Genomic DNA, 20,256 nt, shown 5'->3' on the forward strand with positions numbered 1-20,256 from the left:
TATAAAATACCATATGATAGTTTGTGTTCAGTATGGATGCATATGTATTTATTTCACGCAAGAGCATCTAAAATACAGAACAATTATAACATTACACTAAGAATAAACCATTTCTATTAGTTTTTAAGCACCCATAGTTCAATTGGTAAGTAATGGTGGTATGTCCAGACTGAAGTGTGAATTTTCTACACATTCATTAAAGTATTCCAGTGTAATTCAGAATGCTCATAGCCCACATTTTTATAGAATTAAATTTACATTAAAAGGTAGGCAACTAGTAATCCTTTCGTTTCTATTTATTTATTGTACTAAATTTCGTTTTTATAATATACTTTCGTCTTGCGACTTCACTCTATTCCCGCGACGGCGACTATTCTATGGACATACTACGGACATACTCCATCCATGATTATGGAAAAAAAATTATACGTAGTATAGACAGCCTAAGGTGGCTAACATTCGAAACTGGATGCGGGAGTTTTTGTAGATAGTTAGGGTATGACGTGACTGATTTACCAAAAATTAAATAAAAATTCAAACTTGCTGAAGTCACGTATTTTTTACCAGTATTTATCCCTACGGTGTCACATTTTACGTCAGCGTTTTCTTTAAGTAACAATATCATAAAATTAAAGTTAAGTAAATACAGAATTCACTTTCCTGTGTTAGGGTAGCTATTCAGGCGTATATAACTGACCTTTCAGGAAAAAAAATCACTATTTCTGTATAAGCGTTAAGAAAAATTGTCTTTGCAATTAATGTCTATAATGCGGGGATTGTAATAATTCTTTCAAAGCTGGACTACATTCGGGAATCTGTATTCTGTGGTTGTTCCATGCTAATGTCTGTCTGGGAATAACTAGAGTCTAGTTACTGGTACAAAGAGTTTGTGCTTTGTATAATACTACTGGTCTAGTACTTAATCTGTGGTATGTCCACAGTCCACAATCCACAGTTCTCTGTTGTGAATATCATATTTTAGTATTCACTAAATATTTGTATTTAATTAAATTGCAATTCACGCTGAACGAAAAATTATACTTTACCCAAATGAATACCATGACGAAGATATGAAAAACTATTAAAAGATATAAAAAAGTATCATAACAATAATTGTGGGTATTGAGCCTTTGATGCATTAAATCTAATATCAATATGGGTAAATGTTATTTTAAATATTTTTCAGGTTCAGGTGTCGCAATTATGACCGAGCATGTGGAACTGCAACATCTCGTGGACCTCTCAACGGGCAGCGGTGATGAAACTCTACCCAATCTATTGGAAAACAAAAGACCGCTGATTAAAAGATGCCCGTACCTCGGACTATTGCTCGCTACCTTATCATCGCTGTTCTTTTCACTATGTTCTGTTATTGTGAAAAGTCTAGTCAACATCGATCCAATGCAGCTTGCGATGTTTCGGTTTATTGGTGTCTTACTCCCGACAATACCAATTGTAATTTACACAGAACAACCAATATTTCCTCAAGGTAAGAGAATTCTCCTTATACTTCGATCAGTCGTCGGGACAGTGGGACTAATGTTAAGCTTTTATGCCTTTCGAAATATGCCACTGGCTGATGCCTCTGTGATTGTTTTCTCTGTACCTGTATTTGTAGCATTATTTGCTAGAGTGTTTTTGAAAGAGCCCTGTGGTATATGGAACACGATTTCCATAATTCTTACTTTATTGGGGGTCATACTGATAACTCATCCACCATTCCTCTTTGGAAGTGAACAAGTTGAAATAAATCAGAATTATAATAGTTTGAGAGGTGCTGTGGCTGCATTTGTTTCAACAATATTTGGAGCTAATGCTTATGTACTATTAAGAGTACTAAAAGGTTTACATTTTTCTGTAATTATGACCAATTTTGGTGCTATAGCAATATTACAGACATTATTTTATTCATTTATTTTCGGTATCCTTTGTATGCCGAACTGTGGAACAGAGAGATTTTTGGTTGTATGTCTAGCTTTATTTAGTTATTTAGGACAAATTTTACTCACTATGTCACTGCAAATGGAGCAGGCAGGTCCAGTGGCTATTGCTCGATCGGCTGATATTGTTTTTGCTTTCCTCTGGCAAGTGATGTTCTTTGATGAAATTCCAAGCAAGTACTCTGTATGCGGGGCTGTGTTAGTATTAAGTTCAGTTTTGTTAGTGGGCATACGTAAATGGGCTCTTGCACTCCCAGCTGAATCACATTTAAGAAAAATGTTAGGTGTTTTTGCACAGTGAATAGAACATAAGCTATTTTTCATACACTACAATGATGTAGCTATAAGCTTGTTGTAACTCTTGAAAAGTAGGGGAACCTCCTTCGATAATGATTAAGAAAATACAAAATAATTTTAGTACTCACCACTCAGTATTATAATAAAAGATATTTGATAACATTTTAGAACATTAAATCCTTGTATATAAATATAAAGACTGAGTATTGAACATATAATCATGCTTTCTTATATTGAATTACAACATCAAATAAAAGATGTTTAAAAAAAGATTATATTGTACTCAGCTTAGCATTACTAACATTGCAATAAAAATGTACATGCTAATATTTAAAAAAATACTGATATTTTCATTTCCCATAGGGTCCCATTTAAACTTTTGCGTACCAAACCTTAAAAAAAAAGAAAACTTGGCACCATATAAAGTCAACCATTTCCAGTATTATTTTTTTGTCATTAATTCTCGAGTTATTTTTAGATTAACATGTGAAATGTGGCATATTATTTTAGCTATTTCAAAGACACTATAACTAATTATGGTAATCATAAATCTATTACATCAAAGTTTTGTGTAATATCCACCCTATGAGACTGTTCAGAAGGTCGAAATTGTGTTGTGTACTTTAATCTTAATATAACTAGTCACAAACTTTACATTATCATATCATAAGAAATTAGAAAATTATTTATTTTAATTTTTAGATATAATAATTTAGTTTTATGAAAGAGATATCCAAAGACACCTGAGTTATATTTTTAATTATATTAAAAATTGTACTATATGCAAAAAAAGCTTTTAATACAGCAATAAAATAAAAGTGCAATATTTAGTTAGTACAATGACATATTTTCTATAACAAAATAATGTTTTTATCCAGTTCATTAACTATGAAGATTGAAGAGAAAGTGCTTATTTGTTGTTTATCATATCATCATATCCTTCATTTATGATAAATATTATTATCAACATTTGCTGCTCTGTGTTCCTCAAATTCCTTAGAGGTTTTTAGTGTGTGTGCAATAATATCTAGCAGGTTTTGCATGTTGATAATATAAGAAATGGTTGTATTTAATCATGTTTGATAATTTTAAAATTTAATGCAAATTGTTGACATTTATTCATCATTTCATGAAATTCAACATTGTTTGGGCTTTGTTCTAATTTTCTAGTGCAATAAAAATACTCCTGAGTTTTTCATAACAATCAGTTTGATTGAATGTGATATATTGTCTTAAGGGCTGTTCTAGAAAATTAGGAAATAGCACCTATCAAACTGTGACTACTGACAGAACTTGTTTTAGTACCTAACTATATAATTTTAAGTTACCTCATACTAGTGATATACATTATGTTTTAAGTCTGTTTTGGTTTATAATTTTATTGAAATATTAGTCTAGTCTTTTTTTTACATTAGATAACCAGTCTACTGTATTTTTTACAATATTATCGTTTCTAGTCATTAGATTTATTTTTCTTTAAAAATATAACATGTATTACTACTTTATTGATTCCGCACAACTACTTTTCATGCATTAAATAATAAAATGTGTTAAAAATAAACCCTTTTTCAACTACAATTATTGTCATAGCTTATTAATAGTAAAATAATCTTTATATAAAGCATTTCAATGCTATAAAACTAAAAAAGATAAATTTAATCTTTATATTGTCATATAAATTGGCATTCACAGTAAATATGTAAAGCATACAAGGATCAAAGTGTAACCAGCATTCATACACATTGTTAAGTTGTATTATATTTTCACCAAAAGTAAGTTAAAAATTGTAGCTTTGAGAAAATTTTAAATTCTATAGAATTCTTATATCGTGAAGTGTAAAGGAAGGATGACAATCTGTTATACGTAGGAAAAGAAGTGTTTGGCAAATGTAAGTCATAACAAAAATAAAAATTCGATAACTATTTGGCGGTAGTGTGAGAACTGAGAAGAACCCTCAATCCTCATTATGAATAGATATGAAGTTAGCCGTACACAAGAATGAAGTGAGTTGATAAGATGTTATAGAATTTTAGTAAACATTCACTAAGAATAAATTCTCACCACTCTTGCTACAGTGGCGCCATCCTTAAATGATACTTTTAGCTGACACTTTGGTTTTCATCTTACTGTAATTCTAAATTCATTATAATGCAGATATAAGGAAACCATGTACCTACCACGTAATATTTTGTAAATAATAGTATGTACCTATTACACGTATGATTTTTTATACAAAATTCATAATACTCTTATATTATTGTATTTGAGTTATGTTTTCTTCACTGTTGTCTCATTTTTTTCGACATTAATTGTTTAATTAGAAATAAAGAGTGATGTTTATTATATTACTATAATTATATAATGATTATTGAATTGTGATATTTTTATTCACTAAGTGTTTATTGCTTGATTAAATTACTGAAAACTATATAGTTATTGGCCTTTTTTATTATCTTGGATACCTAACAATTTATTTTTTATTTATAATTATTATTTTTTATCAAATTTTGTAGTTGTACCATATAGCATTACGTCAAAATCTGCGCATTATTTTTCACGTAATTAGCGCACATACACGCAGACAAACACGCAAACAGAAAAAAGTACCAACCATTGCTATTATGTTAAAATTGCTAAAAAGTAACTACATATTGCATAATGCAATATGAAAAAAAAATCAAATTATCAAGATATGCATAGCAATCACCCTTTTGAAATAAATTTACAGAAATTTTGACATCAAATTAAGTTTTCTGAAATCTGATTTTCAGAGATATAATATGTAGTTATGTTGCTGTTTTAACAACAAATAGTAATAAAATCGAAGTCTAAGGAACTTTTCGTAAATTGGATGTGTGACTTGCAGTTGCTCCATGGTTTATTTCTACGAAACCCTGAGCGTGGTGAATCTGAACCGTAGATTTTCTTAAATACCTATATTTCCATAATTTCTACTTCTGCCATAGTTTCTAGTAACTTCTATAAAGCTTTTGCTATACTTTTGCTAGAGTCGCTACGAAAGAAGTCCACGTCCAAGATATGAACTAAAATTCACATAATTGTCATTCAATAAAAATATTTTTTTGACGATATTGAAAAAAAACTTATCTATACTCTTACAATCTGGGTGCATCGAAATAAATAATACATAGCACCATTATGTTAGACTGACAGCGACGTGGTCTTCTTTCTAGGCGCATTCCTCCTGATATACATGTGCTCCGCTAGGAGTATATTATGCAGTGTTGCCAACTCTACGTCTTTTTACGTAGATCTACGTATTTTAAGCCTTCCACGCAAACCTACGAACTTTAGTCCCAGAATCTACGTATTTTCTATCAAAATTATTCAATTGCAAAATAACATATCCCGTTGTTAGACTGAATGGGCATTATTTTTGTTACTTTCGTAAAAAAAAGTTAATAAACGTTCCGTTTTATACTAGCGCATACTCGCCTCGCCTCGCCACTCAACTTATTATTACGCCATTCATTTTAAAAACAGTGTCAGTCATCAGTCAATTCAAAAGAACTGAGACTCATGTGACTGTGTAAAACGAAACGTCTTCCGAGCCTTCGCAGGAACACATTAAACATTTTAATAAATATATGTATAAATTTAATTTGTCTGAAAATGATAATAAAAATTGAATAATTTAAATAAATCGATGACCCTGAAAGTAGCGAACTTTTTTAAATTATCTGTAAGTGGTGGTTTCACATGTAGAATGTAGATATTGTAAAAACTAACCGGCTACTGGAATATTTATTTATTTATTATTATTTTTGTTCACGGAGATATCTCTCTAACCAGTTTTATCTATCTGCTGTCTGTCTGCAACTTTTAGGGTCTTATGAATTGTCGTTTTATTCACTTTTACCTACCCTACTGTCTTAATTTCAATCAAAAAAAAAAGTACGTAGATCTACGTATTTCTCATATGGAAATTTTACTATTTCTACGTAATTTTCTAATCTGGCCTACGCCTTTTTCAAAATCCAAGTTGGGAACACTGATATTATGTGTTCTGTGTACTTGTGTCAAATGTGAAGTGTCAGCTTAGATCTATTTATCCGTGTGATTATAATAAATGAAAATCACAAGGGTAATTTTATATTAACAGAAAATTTGTGAATATAGTATTACTTTAATGTTCATAACGATTTAAACTATTTAAATAAATAAAATCATCAAAAATGGCAGATCGTCTGACACAGTTACAGGATACGATAAACCAAGTATGCAGCTAGTATGTAAAATTATTCTCAAGTTGTTCCTGGACCTGTTTTTAAAGTAGTTCCTCTTCTTTCCAGCAAGCAGAGCATTTTTGCAACAGCATTGGTATATTGCAGCAGTTCTCCTCACCTAGTAAATTCCCTGGTTTTGATCGTAGCGGATCGCAAACTCCGCAGCAACAACAGAGTCAAGAAGATTATGCAGTGTTATTCGCAACATTGATATCTCGTTGTGCTAAGGACATTGACACACTTATTGAATCATTGCCGAGTGAAGAGAGTTCTACAGAACTCCAAGTGCAGAGTCTCAGGCGTTTGGAGGCGGAAAATAAGGAAGCAGCGGAGCAATTGGAGGAGGTCAGTACTTTAGTAATGTTTGTATTTTGAACATTTAATTTGACCTGCGAATTAATTTGTTGTAATTGTCTATATAATTATTGTAATCCTATTATCCTATCCTACTATTATTATCCTTCCTACTAATCCTACTATGTAATATTATAAACGCGACAGTTTGTAAGGATGTATGTCTGTTTGTTGCTCTTTCACACAAAAACTACTGAACCGGTTGCAATGAAATTTAATACGTAGACAACTGGACAACTGGAATAACATATAGGCAACGTTTTATCCCAATATTCCTACGGGATACGGACTTACGCGGGTGAAACCGCGGTGCGCAGCTAGTATTATAAATGCGAAAGTTTGTAAGGATGTGTGAGTGTTTGTTGTTCTTTCACGCTAAAACTACTGAACATATTGCAATGAAATTTGGTAAGTATATAGCTGGACAACTGGAATAACATATAGGCAATTTTTATCCTGATATTCCTATGGGATACGGATTTACGCGGGTGAAACCGTAGGGCGCAGCTAATATTCCATAAGCAAGATATCTCAATAAGTATGTTCAGTGCAAAGTACCATAAAACACCATTATATATATTTTGGAATACTTAATCAAATGTAGAAAATGCACCACCACCTTTATCATAAAGTAATGGTATAATAATATTACCATACATATTTTCAGGTTGTCCGCCAAGGTGAAATACTTCTTGAGAAAATTCAAGGTGCACTCAGTGATATAGCTCAGAGTCAACTTGATATGCAGAATCCAGCGTTGATACTAGAAAAGGATGTTAAGCCGCAGTTATAGAACAGAAAATATGGTGGTTGGTGCCATCGGTGATGAACTAATAGTGCTAAGTGAAGGCAAAAGAACTGCTAATATAAGACATTAACAATGCATCTTTTGCATATTTATTATTATAACATTGTCATATGCAACAGTTTTTGTATTTTAATATCAGTGAAAGTATCTGGAAGTAAAAGTATTTTTAATAGATTACAAAAATACAGTTCTCCAGTTATTTAAAATAAGATTTTTACTTTAATAAGTATTATTTGTAAATTTATTGCATACAGTAAAATCTCGATTAACTGGCCCTTTGTTATACAGTTCCATTACTATCTGGTCTACCAATTGATTAAATGATTAAACGTATGATATAACAGCAATTGAGAGAAAGCGGCTTACATCAGCTGAATATTATCAAATATTTTAATAAAATTATACATATTCTTTTATTTCATAAGAAGTTTTCTGCTTCCCTGTCAAAAAAATTGGAATTCAAATGAGTGAAATCCACTCCATGGGAATTGATTTTTCACCACAGCAAAAATTAGCCTATGTCACTGTCTAGACTTTTTCATATCTCCAGACAAAAATTGTTCCATGCTCCATTGCAATGTGAAAGAAAAAAAACACAACACACACACATTTATAATATAGTAACAAGGCAATCAAATGAATGGAACTAAATACATAAACTAAATTTTTGTTGTATGTCACTCGTAACTTTAAAGATCTCCGTAATTGTACTATTTCATGCTTAAAAATTTTAGTATGTATGTATGTACATACACAAAGAAAATGTGTAGGTATGTATCTAAATAAATACATATATAACATGTTTAATTATTAAACAAAAAATACACAGACAATGAACAAAATTCACTTTTCTTTATAAATTAAATTATTCAGATTTACAATCATCTGAATGCAATTAGTCCGGTTAATCAAGTTTTTACTGTACAAAAATTAAAGTAATAATTTATTATATTGTAAATTGTTTTTTCTTGCAAGATATATGTACATAAATCCTGTCATTAGAGGCTTTTATTAATGCAGTGAAAATAATGATTATTGGAATTTTTGTTTTGATAATCTAAGAGCTGGCGGTTCGCCTGATCACGATCACCCCTGCTCATGAATATTTACCGAGGTAGGGCCCCTACAAATGCGTTGCCCGATTTTAAACGATAAAGGATGAGAAAAGGATTGACAGGGCCAGATAACCATGGAACTAAACTGATGAAAAAATTCTTATTTGTTAGTATAGTGGATAAGTGCAAAATATTTATGTTTCGAAAAAATAAATGCTGGTATTTATAATTATTATAAATGTATTTTGTAAAACTTGTAATAAATTAACAAAAGTTTTCTTCTTATCTGTGTAGTCATTGTCTTTTACTTGACATGCTATCCCTACTATATTTCTACTCCTATCATATTATCCAGCTAGTTTATTATAACTTATCCAGCACCATTGGCTGAATAAGTTATAATTAAGTTCATATGTACATAATTCTAAAGCCATCTCAGTTTACTTAAATATTTGAAACGAATACTTGATGAGTATGTCTACATTTAAATATTTTATTAGGCATCTAGCTATTTTGCCTTCGCATGTGTCATTTCATCATTAAGATTATAAACGCGGTTTCGTATAATGGTGTTAAATTTTGACGAGGTCCCACCGTCACAAGTGTAATGTTAGTACATAGCTAATAAGAAATATGTAAACACAATAAATGTACGTACATTTATTAAGTCTTGACACAATTTTGATTTTACAATTTGTAAATAAGAATTTCTAAATAAATTAATTAAATAATAAATTCCTTAATTTAAAATTTAAAAAAAATCCGATCGGTCATACGCTTACTCTAGCCAAAAAAAACCACCACTATAAAGTGTAAGTTTTTCTGGTTCTATTTTGATTCTGTCATATAATTATTCCTATTTCCGAGTCCAAAAATTGAACTGGATGTTAAAAACAGTAGCAAAAGACGAAATTGAGCTAGATTCCCCGTTTGAGGCTAAAATCGGGTTGAATCACCAGAAAAGGTGATTGATTCTTGATTCCGCCCGAAATGGGCTAAGGTGGCAGCACTGGGCAGATCACATTCGTGGGTGAACTAGGGACTGGACAAAAATGCTGTAAAAAAAACGCGCATGACGAGGTGACGATGGTTGTCATGCATTAAATGTCTGATCTAGTGAATATAAGTGACTTTTCATTTTCTAATTCCTTTTTTTCCGTTGTTTTCCTGTGTGACATATTTAGTACTTAGACTCTCTACGAGAGGGTTGCTAATTTAAAAGAATCTTACCTTTTATCCCTTTTCCGAATGCTCAGTACTATTTAAATTTTAGTTCATTAGTAAACGCGAAAAAAAGTTCGTTTGGAAAAGTTTCGGTATCGGTTACATCTTACTCGTTTCCCTCCCGGAGATGTTGAAGTACTATAAACATTGCAAAACGATTCACCTGCATCTCACGAGTCGTCCGGAAAACCGGCTGTCACAGTATATCGAAAACCGCAAACATTCACGCGGCACACCCAGCTTCTGCAGTCACTTCGCAACTCACACCTGTATTTAGTTGATAAACAACCTCCTTGCCGTGCGCACGTGAAACACGCTTACATATATACGCGCCATTACGACGTTCGAAAATTAAATTTTATTCGTTGCATAAATACGCGCGTTGATTGGACGCGTCGTTTGATTTTTTTGTGAATTATGTTTTGGATTCGGTGCAAAGTGACTGTTAGTAAATAAAACTTTTCTACTTTGAAGCTTATACAAGTTGGGAGAAGTAGTGAGTGTGAAAAGTGGACACGGCCCGGAACGGGTCGAATCTCACTTCGCGTTTCCATAACAGGTATGTTTTATTAAGTGTTTTTCAATTAAACTAATATGACTAAATTGTACTAATCTTTTGCCTGTATTTTTCAAGGAAATTAAATATCTATCACTAATCATGATAATAAATAAAAAATATACTAATATTTACAGAGGAATTTAATAATTATTTAATACGTTTATGTCAGGATTACAATTAAACAAAGCAAATACATAATATAAATATTGCATCAAAATTATCATAATTATCAAATTCTAGAAAAATGTATTTTTATCAGATTTTTCATAATTAATTCTACTTCTATTGAACTTATGATTCCGAAGCAATTAGAGGCAATTTATAATGCGTTACTTAATTCGAAATGGCGAATATTAATGCGTTTTAAATGCGGTCAATGAGAATGTTATCAGTTCGTCATATTTGCAGTGTAGTAGTAGATATGTAATTGTTGTATTTAATGGCCTTGTCAACTTGTCAGATTGAGTGATGTTCGACATATTAATGAGATAGTTTGAACCATTGATGAATTTAACATGTCATTACATTCATTCATATAAACCTGGCAACTTTAAATTACTTACAAGACTATTATTGCGTTAAATTTGATTTTAATTGATAAGTCTATTCTAAATTAGACAGTACGTAAAATCGTTGATAATTTCCTACAGATTGTAAAATTTAATAAAAATTAAAAATATCTCAGATCCAATCGTGCGTTGGCTGCCATCTGGAATTCGTAATTTATTATGGTGCATAAGTATTTACCAATTCAAGCCTTTTCATTCAATACCCATATTGTCCTCAATAGTTGTTGTTAAAAAAATAATTAATCGCACACACACGCACACTTTTCTATGATGAGAAGTAATACAGAATATATCAATTTAATCACACATTGAGTCCATACCTAATATCTAAAATGGAAATTGTTTAAAATATTTTGTAGCTTTTTCTCCACGAATCTTATTTTATTTCTGAAAATGAAGGTGACAACCTTAGCTACTGGAAATAACCATATATAGAGCACGTCGTGATACGTGTATTTAATTTAATTGACTTATCGCGCTGCTTTCTTGTGTTTGTTTTTTTTTTACCCCCAACGCAAAAACGAAGCAGTTTTATAAATTTGACGTGTGTATGTCTAGCTCTCGAGCGATAAACCGATTTCTATTTCCTTTTTTGTGTATGAACGAAATATTCAGTAATATCGACAAAGATTTAACTAAAATTGCCAAATTGTGTGTGCAAAAACCGCATAGAAAAAGCTACATTACATTTTATTTAAACATGTTCAGTCTGCCGCGTGTGACGTAATGCCTCGTGTAATAAAAGAGCTGTAGGTAGGTTATTTTATAATATTGTGTATGGTTTTGTTAAATTTTATTATCATTGGCACACGTATCATTTTTATTCTAATTTTGCATTATATGCCACACGACTCAACGTACGTACATTTGACGGATGTTTTTTTACAGATTTCTAATTATAGGAACTATGAAAATATGAGTAAATCGCAAAGTAACTGTGTTGCCATTAATCACAACATAAATTAACAAGCAAGCACCGACGTTGAATTCAATTTGGAATTAAAACACAAACTCAAATTATCTATAGAAATACAGTAATATTCACAAGATATTTTATTTCTCTGCAACCTTGGTTAGATACAGGAAAATTTCGTGTTACAAAAATCGATCAACATTGAGGGCAGAGAAATTGAAAATGGAAAATGTCCATTACAATGCGTTTGTACTCCGTCTTAGGTATATGCGTGCCGATGCACGGCTCCCCTTGATTACATGTCACTATTATGCACATATCACAGTATTGACACGTGGTGAAACGCGTTTAGTTTCAAAGAAGCTAGTTTAAACATGTTTTTATATCGTTTTCGTCACGCATCGGTCAAACTGAAAGTCAATTTGCGCCTGCTTGTGAATTCGTAACTCACGGTATAGCTCACGATATCAAGCCACGAACGGTCTATGTATAGATACCAAATTATATAAACGAGTAGCTTTATATTGCGGTATATAATGTCATATTATGTGTATTTTCTATCGCTTAAGTGACTTATATTTGATAGCGTAATCCTGCAGGTCACAATGTAGGAAATACGTTCGAGCGTTTCATCACAATTTTTTTATGTATAATAGACAAAATTTATAAACAACAATAACTTGTAAAAATAACTATGTCGTTTTCATGCATCGCATCTTATCACCAGATGAAAGTTGTTGTAAAAGCGATTACTCTGTATTGTACCAACAATGTAAACAATTTTTTGTAATAACGAAGATGAAAGAAATATGTTTTAACGAAATAAAAAAAATTAAATGTTTTTTGAAATGTGGTATTCATCAATTTTTATTCAAATATTTATTAAGTAAAACCTCTTAAGACAACCACAGACAACATTGTACTATACTATACATGTAATAAAACTATAATTTATAAACCAGTTATGGTAACTTATCAATCGCGAAAATAAAAATAAAAATGGCATACAAAATATTTTTTTATTCTTCGCAAAAACATACACACCGATAATGTTATGTATAAGAGAAATAGGTAAAAAATCATCTCGGATGGAACGTGAAAGTGACCTCACGAAACCGGCTCCTCTCAGCTGATGCCGGAGCTTCAATACAGAACCAATGGTTATAATTTGCTAATGCGCGAAACTTGAAATATTAGTTAATATTTTACTGTTATTCATTTGGACACATTTGTGGAATTGTGGAATTTTGAAGCTGGTATCAATGTAATTTCTTTTAAATATTTCATTTGTGATATTGGATTCCGAAAAAATGCTGTTGATACGTGTTGTGTTAATATGAAAATAGTGTGTTTCCATAATATTTGTGTACCACCAATAGGAAGGTACTTGGTCTTTTGAAAGGCTTACGTGGGGACACAGGTCCAATACAGTGGAATATATTTAACATTAAATTTCTGTATGTTTTTTGCTTTTGATTGTCATAATTTTAGCCATCGTCCTACAAAATTACATCTTTATTATAATTAGCGTTATATTTTTTGTTTTTAAACAAAACGCGGAAAAAATTATAGGTAGGAAGATTTTCCGCCATCTGTATCTATTTATTTTTAAATCTCAAAATCATAAGATTATTGAGGATCTCGTTATGAATTACGTAGTTTCTTTCGATAAAATAAAAAAAAAACAGCAACAATTATTAAGTACATACGAAGTTATTAATGACTTCTGGTTTATACTACGACAAAAAATAAATGCATGATTCGAGATGAGACCAATTCAGATCAATTCATTATATAACTGCTATATTGAAAACTTCGACATTTATGATTACACAGTATCGATTTTTAATGAATCTATTGATTAATTTTAAATCTATTATGTCTCGTATAATATTTTCTATAAATAAAATGCTAATTCTGCCCTTGTCTTTGGCCACGGCATCTTGAAAATGTCCGGGAAAATCCAATTGTCTATAGGTAATAACGATTATTCTTTTTCCCTATAACATTCAAGGCTTAAAGAAATTAAATTTGTATGCAACTGTTTACTGTGCATCTATTCAATGACAAATATATACGCATTGCATAATTTATTAATACTAAAGTAAAGAAAATACGACAGGTAACGAAAAATTTTTATACATGTAGTTTCAGTTTTTGTGGGTTACAAAATCCGTTCTTTAACATTTATATTTATCTTCTTATTACAAACTCAAAATTGTATACTTAATAGGTTACCGTTAAAACTCGTTTATAATTACAACGCGTTTTAAATGTATGATATGTACTTGATTCAAAATATAATTAAACTCATACTGATGTTCAGAATTTTTTAAGTGCAGATAACGATTTTTCTAGAAGCTATCGGGATAAATTTAAAAACGTATGTACGATATTGGCCGAATGTTGAAATGACAAAACCCAAAGCATAAAATTAACATAAGAATAAAGCTATTTTGCGTGTTTATTATCCTTATTTTTATGTTAATATTGGACCTTCGTTTCAGAGCATGTAAATGAATCGTTAAAATAAATAGTTCGGAGGTCATCTAAGGTTGTTTTATGTGTACGTACAAGAATTATTTAGGCAGTTATAATAGTATTTGCTTTAAACATTTACGACTTTTAATGGATTTTTAAGGCTATTTATTCTTTATTTTATGTATCCAAACAGGCGCGAGTAATTGCATTAGCCAGCTGTTTTATAATTATAAATAATAAATCGCGTTTCAGATCTGTTCTATTGTCTAAAATTCCTGCAATATTATAAGACTTCAACGTTTATTTAAATAGTGGGCGAGTCAATAGTGCTTGATTAATAAGCACAAGCTAAATATTAACGCTGAAATAAAATGCATAATGGATGTAAATACATAAGTATCTATATATCTTAGTATATATAAATTACGTGTCACGTTGTTTGTCCGCGATGGACTCCTAAACTACTCAATCGATTTTAATAAAATTTGCTTATATTATTTCAATTACTATAAATGACTACCCGGGCGGAGCCGGGGCATACAGCTAGTTCTTTATATAGTAAAGAATAAAATTAAGTTTTAATTAAAGGTCGCAATATAATGAGCCGCTTGGGAGTACAGCACAATTTTTAGAAATGTTTTTTTATTAAATATTTCTAGTTAAAACTTCTCCGTGGCTCATTAAGTACGTTTATTTTATTTACCAACCGTTTGTCTCACCTTGACATTTAGGCGTCGGCGATGGGCGGGAATCCTCTTTTAATTTGAACGTATGTTTGTGTTTTTTATCAACAATAAAATTATTTAAATAAGAGGCTCAAAATGTAAAATATTTGTGATAATAACAATATTTTAAATATATTGAATTTGCTAAATGTTATATGTTTTTGGTAATAAAATGACATAAGCTTGTAACTGATATATTTGCCTTGTTTAATCGTGATTGTCTTTCACATTAACATAACAACGAACAGTCCGCTCCAACTTTACCCGTTTTTTCCCTCTATATGAACCATACCTTTGTCTTGACAAAAAAATTAAAAATCTTCTGGATTGTTCTAGCCATTCTCGAATTTCAACTTCTTATGCATAACATTTGGCATTTCGTTTTGGCGTTTTGACGTTCGATTTTTGAGATTTGGCGAAAGGGCAGAGGTTTTATAGGACACCACATATACATTCATATATTTATGGAAAATGGATCCACGTTTAAATAAAAAATTCGCCCGTCCGGATATTCTCACGAGAATCGCTAAACGGTTACATTAAAATTGTAAATAATTCAGTCGGGGTGGTACTTGCAAAATGCTATCTATACATGAGTGACATCGATTCGAAATGTCGACCATATTGCTCAACTGTTTACTTATTCGGACGCGCAAACACGGGTTTAGCAATTTAGATAAATCAACATGTTTAATTAAATGTTACGAAATTCTCGACTGTGACAAATTTCGCATTATTCGAATTTTAGTTTATGGTTTTTGGTAATACCGGTCGATGCGGTCGACGGCGCCGGAAAGAATTTAAATTTAGTTGTGATATCTCTCACAAATAAATTCATAGCACTGCACTTTTCAACCGACTCCAGAAAAGAGATTAACAATTCGTCTGCGAATATTTTGAACCAATTTTGGTGCCTCCCGCGCCATCTTATTTAACTGACAACTTGGTGGCGTTTTTGTTTTTTTGTTAAAAATGCTAATTATAGATTATGAATAATAGTAAGATTGAAGTACATTAAAACTTTTACCTATTTAATTAATCATTTAAATACTTAATATTCGGTGCTGAGAAAGTGCCTCAAATTCTATGATTATCATTTCGCGAAGTATAAAAATACATATGGGCTAATTTTAGAATCGAATGAATATTAAATTTTGTCTGAAACTAAATCAGATGTTTTGTTTCATAGTGTATAATTTTTTGTTAAATGTAAAAACATATTGATTATATTTAAGTGCACATATATCTTAGAAAAATATATAATGTTCATTACGTAATAATTTTGACACAAAAGTCAGGGTCGCCGATGCGCCGATTGAGTCGTTTTTTTTCAAAATTGAATACCTAAAATACGATTCAAATAAATTGTTCATAAGTTCCACTGCCAGCAGCAATTTGTCTCACGATAAGCCAGTATTTATTAGTCCACAGGAGTTTGAAGGTTCGATATCACTTCGGAGGCACCTTTTAAACTATTTACAAATCGTTTCCAACACGAAATGGTGTATTTTCGAGCCATGCGTTATCTTTGAGCTGACTTAGATTACAATCTTTATTAATATCGTACACGAATCATTTTCAAGCAAAATTCCAAAACTGAGGTTCTCTATTCACCTGGTTTTTTTTTAGTTTCCTACACAGTAACGTCGGTTACATATATTTTGGAAAATATATTTATTCATACAAAAAACAATGTTCTCAGTATATTTTACTACAGTTATGATTTTTCCTCCCTCGACATAATAAATATGAGTCTATTTTCTAAATGACTGTAAAAATCACAAAGATACCTCTAAACACTTTAATTTTTAGTTTTTTAGCATTGAAATGCTTTATAAATGAGAAATTTTGAAAGAATAGAAAAAAAATTTTCTATTCTTTCAAAATTTCTCACTTCTCGTAATGATTAGAAACATCTTAATTTTTTTTTTTTTTTTTTTTTTTTTTTTATGTCATAGCGGGCAACTGAGCTGGTGGTTCGCCTGATGGTAAGCGATCACCACCGCCCATGAACATTCGCAAAGGTAGTGCCTCTACGAATGTGCTGCCCGCTTTTATGGGATAAGGGAAAAGGAAAGGATCAAAGACTGGAAAGAAGGACTAGACTGGGATGGGTGAGGAAAAGGAAATGGGCCTCCGGCTCCCCCACTCACCGTACGAAACACAGTGGCATGCCACTATTTCACGCCGGTTTTCTGTGGGGGTGTGGTACTTCCCCGGTGCGAGCTGGCCCAATTCGTGCCGAAGCGTGCTCGACTCCCACAATCAATATATATAATAAACGGAAAATAATTTTGAAACATGTTAGTAAACAGGATTTGTTGTCAAATTATTTTTTCAAGCACATAAGCAGTTAATTTAATAGTGATTGATTTTTTTATTATAATCAGTATTATTTGAGAAAATCGGGTATACTTATTTCTGAGCACACGTATGCAAGTGTGCGTGCGGACGTGTACCGACAGAGCCGGCTGTGAACGTCGCATTGATTTATAAATGTGGGCGTGAGTCAATCCAACTCTTGCACTCTCAATAAATATAATATTGAAATAATTACAAGTATTATTAGTCTGAATTCTCCTGTTCATTTCGTAGTTTTTGGTTTCAAATCAGCAGAAAAACATAATTAATCCGTACTCAAGTACTCGCAACGAGTACCTTCGTTTCGAGTTTATCTCCTTTTACGGAGGTCCGGAGGTCCGTTTATAAGTGAAATGAAGGACTGTTAAGGACATTTAAGTATGCAGATTCTACGCTCACTGAAGTCAACGACACGCGTCTTATAATGATTCCATGTTTTCAAAGCATAATGCACGTACCATTTATTGAGGAAAATCGCAGTTAATTCGAAAACGCTAATTTCAATTTTATCAATTAGCGTATAGATTACAATTTGGATTGAGTGGGCAATTTCGTAGTAAAGATCTTAATTACGGCCGGTTTACTCTGTAATAAAATATATTTCTAGAGATGGTAACAGTATCGTTATACATATGATGCTGTCGCTTTCTCTCAGTTTTTTGATAGTAATCTCAGAAATTTTACATGTTTACGGTATTAAATTAAATTGGAATTAGAGTTTGCGTATAGTGAAAGGGTATTTCTCCTATTCTACTATACTCGTATAGTATGTACAAATATATTTTGGTGTGGAGATTTTTATATATGCGACGAAAAGTTGTTTACGCGAGTGTTTATTACTACGTTTAAAAGCATTTTAAATTTAATGTAGTTTTAAACATCAGTAAATATTTTAATTTTAGTTTTAAATCGATTTATTTATAAATGAAAATTGTTGAAATATCAATTTGGAAAGCATTGTTATTTGTAAATGTTTTGAGTGTATTGATTTTGTTTTATAGAATTGCATTCACAGACTATAAATCCAATAATCTAGTAACGGTTATAATTATAATCTGTTATACCATGTTATAGGTATTAATGCTATGACAAGGTCGTGCGTAGGCGACGGTAAATAATCCTAACTGGACTGCGAATGCTTTTAACTAATTAAATAGGTTGTGTGGTGAATTCTGATTCGTGTCTTAATTTTCATCAATTTGATAATAATTCCTATTATTATAAATGCTTAAGTAACTCTGTTTGTCTCATCGTCACGTCTAGAGATTTAAATCGATTTGGATGAAATTAGGTACAAAGTTTTTTGTTTGTTTGAAACCCAAGAAGGGATATAAGATAGCTTTTAGGTCGGAAATACCACAGGCACTGTTTATTTTTTATAATCATTTTTGATTTTATTATACAATCATTTAACATACCTGTGTCTAAAACACAAGGTTTTTTTGTTTATTTGGTTATTTAGGTACCTACTTTTAACTAATTATTATTTTTATAGTTATTCATTTATACATTAGAATTATATTGGCGTACTTCGAAATGAAATAGACGAGGTAAATACACGTTGGTAGTTATATTTGATAGGTACTTGATAAAATATATTTTTTGTGTTGTGCACTGGTGATTAAAATTTTATAATATCCTTTTGACTTGAGCTCTTCATGTTTTTTCCTACAATAATATTATAAAGAGATAAATTTTGTGAATTTTTTAGTGTGTCGTTGTAGGAGTTATCTCAGGATCTACTGAATCGATGTAATAAAATATTATCCAATACAAATCCATAGTTTTTTAATCTATGCTATTAAAATTATTCTGTCTTTTCCACTTCTTGCTATCTATACCTAGATTTGTATATGTATGAACTTTTCCTACACAATTAGGTATGTGTGTTTTACAAAATTGTGTATAAATAATAATATAATAAATATATGAAGTTTAAAATACCTAACAAAAACGCTTTAAGTATAGAAACAACTAAATTGTATCACGTGCTAAGTATATACGTAAGATATATTAATCTAATAATAGTAATAATCAGCATAATAAGATAAACTCATGAAATTATTTATGTCAGCTGTCACCAACCCTTGAAAAGTGGTCAAAGTTTAAATAAAATAAGTCCTTTAAATTGGATCCAAATCTAATTTCAAACAGTTAATCATATGAAGCTAATAGAATCGTGTTAAAAAGATAAGTGCGTATGCGTTAAAGCCTGTGGTAAAGCTTTTACCGTGACAAATTTCGAGAACAATCCATGATGTGGGTTAACGATACATGCGTTCAATGGGAAGTCTAGATTTTTGCTCCAATTTTCACGATCGGGAGTTAATATGGCTTTCTTTTTTAATTCGTCGTAATCGGTAAGTTTCCAGTAGTAATTTAAATTTCCACTAGCTGCGTAACCGTATCCCGTAGGAATATCGGTATAAAAAGTGCCTATGTGTTATTTCAGTTGTCCAGCTATCTAAGCAAAATAGTATTATTATTCACCAATAGATGTCAGGAAAAAAAAACACGAATATGACATTTTCTAAAAAAAATTCCTAGCTAGATCGATTTATCGCCCCCGAAACCCCCTGTATACTAAATTTCATGAAAATCGTTGTAGACGATTCCGAGATTCCAATTATATATACATATATATAAAATAGACCTAGCACCCATATACTCTATGACAAATGTCAACACTGCTACAGACGCCCTCGTGAATCTCCTACAAAACG

General features: G+C 31.2%; 3 protein-coding genes across 4 annotated transcripts in view; all 3 read left to right on the top strand.

The window, feature by feature from the left end:
* Positions 1–1,203: 1,203 nt before the first annotated feature.
* Positions 1,204–2,545, top strand: LOC119836241 (solute carrier family 35 member G1-like). The gene has a single exon (XM_038361515.1). It carries the CDS (start codon positions 1,204–1,206, stop codon positions 2,239–2,241), a length of 1,038 nt encoding a protein of 345 aa, XP_038217443.1. The 3' UTR covers positions 2,242–2,545.
* Positions 2,546–6,263: 3,718 nt separating this feature from the next.
* Positions 6,264–8,240, top strand: LOC119836293 (mediator of RNA polymerase II transcription subunit 21). Its single transcript, XM_038361583.1, has 3 exons — positions 6,264–6,475; positions 6,551–6,829; positions 7,506–8,240. Exons 1-3 carry the CDS (start codon positions 6,434–6,436, stop codon positions 7,629–7,631), a joined length of 447 nt encoding a protein of 148 aa, XP_038217511.1. The 5' UTR covers positions 6,264–6,433; the 3' UTR covers positions 7,632–8,240.
* Positions 8,241–10,129: 1,889 nt separating this feature from the next.
* Positions 10,130–20,256, top strand: part of LOC119836325 — a 53,430-nt gene continuing 43,303 nt past the window's right edge. Inside the window, exon 1 of one of the 2 annotated variants that reach the window (XM_038361624.1) lies at positions 10,130–10,484. The gene's annotated coding sequence lies outside the window, so the exon portion shown is untranslated. The remainder of the gene's footprint in view (positions 10,485–20,256) is intronic. The other variant, XM_038361623.1, reaches the window with a different exon arrangement.

Source organism: Zerene cesonia, chromosome 23 (assembly GCF_012273895.1).
Source record: "Zerene cesonia ecotype Mississippi chromosome 23, Zerene_cesonia_1.1, whole genome shotgun sequence".
NCBI lineage: Eukaryota > Metazoa > Arthropoda > Insecta > Lepidoptera > Pieridae > Zerene > Zerene cesonia.

Coding starts and splice junctions, on each gene's coding strand:
- LOC119836241 (XM_038361515.1), top strand. CDS start 1,204: ATGACCGAGCATGTGGAACTGCAACATCTCGTGGACCTCTCAACGGGC.
- LOC119836293 (XM_038361583.1), top strand. CDS start 6,434: ATGGCAGATCGTCTGACACAGTTACAGGATACGATAAACCAA. Junction 6,476..6,550: donor TACAGGATACGATAAACCAA/GTATGCAGCTAG, acceptor TCTTCTTTCCAG/CAAGCAGAGCATTTTTGCAA. Junction 6,830..7,505: donor CAGCGGAGCAATTGGAGGAG/GTCAGTACTTTA, acceptor ACATATTTTCAG/GTTGTCCGCCAAGGTGAAAT.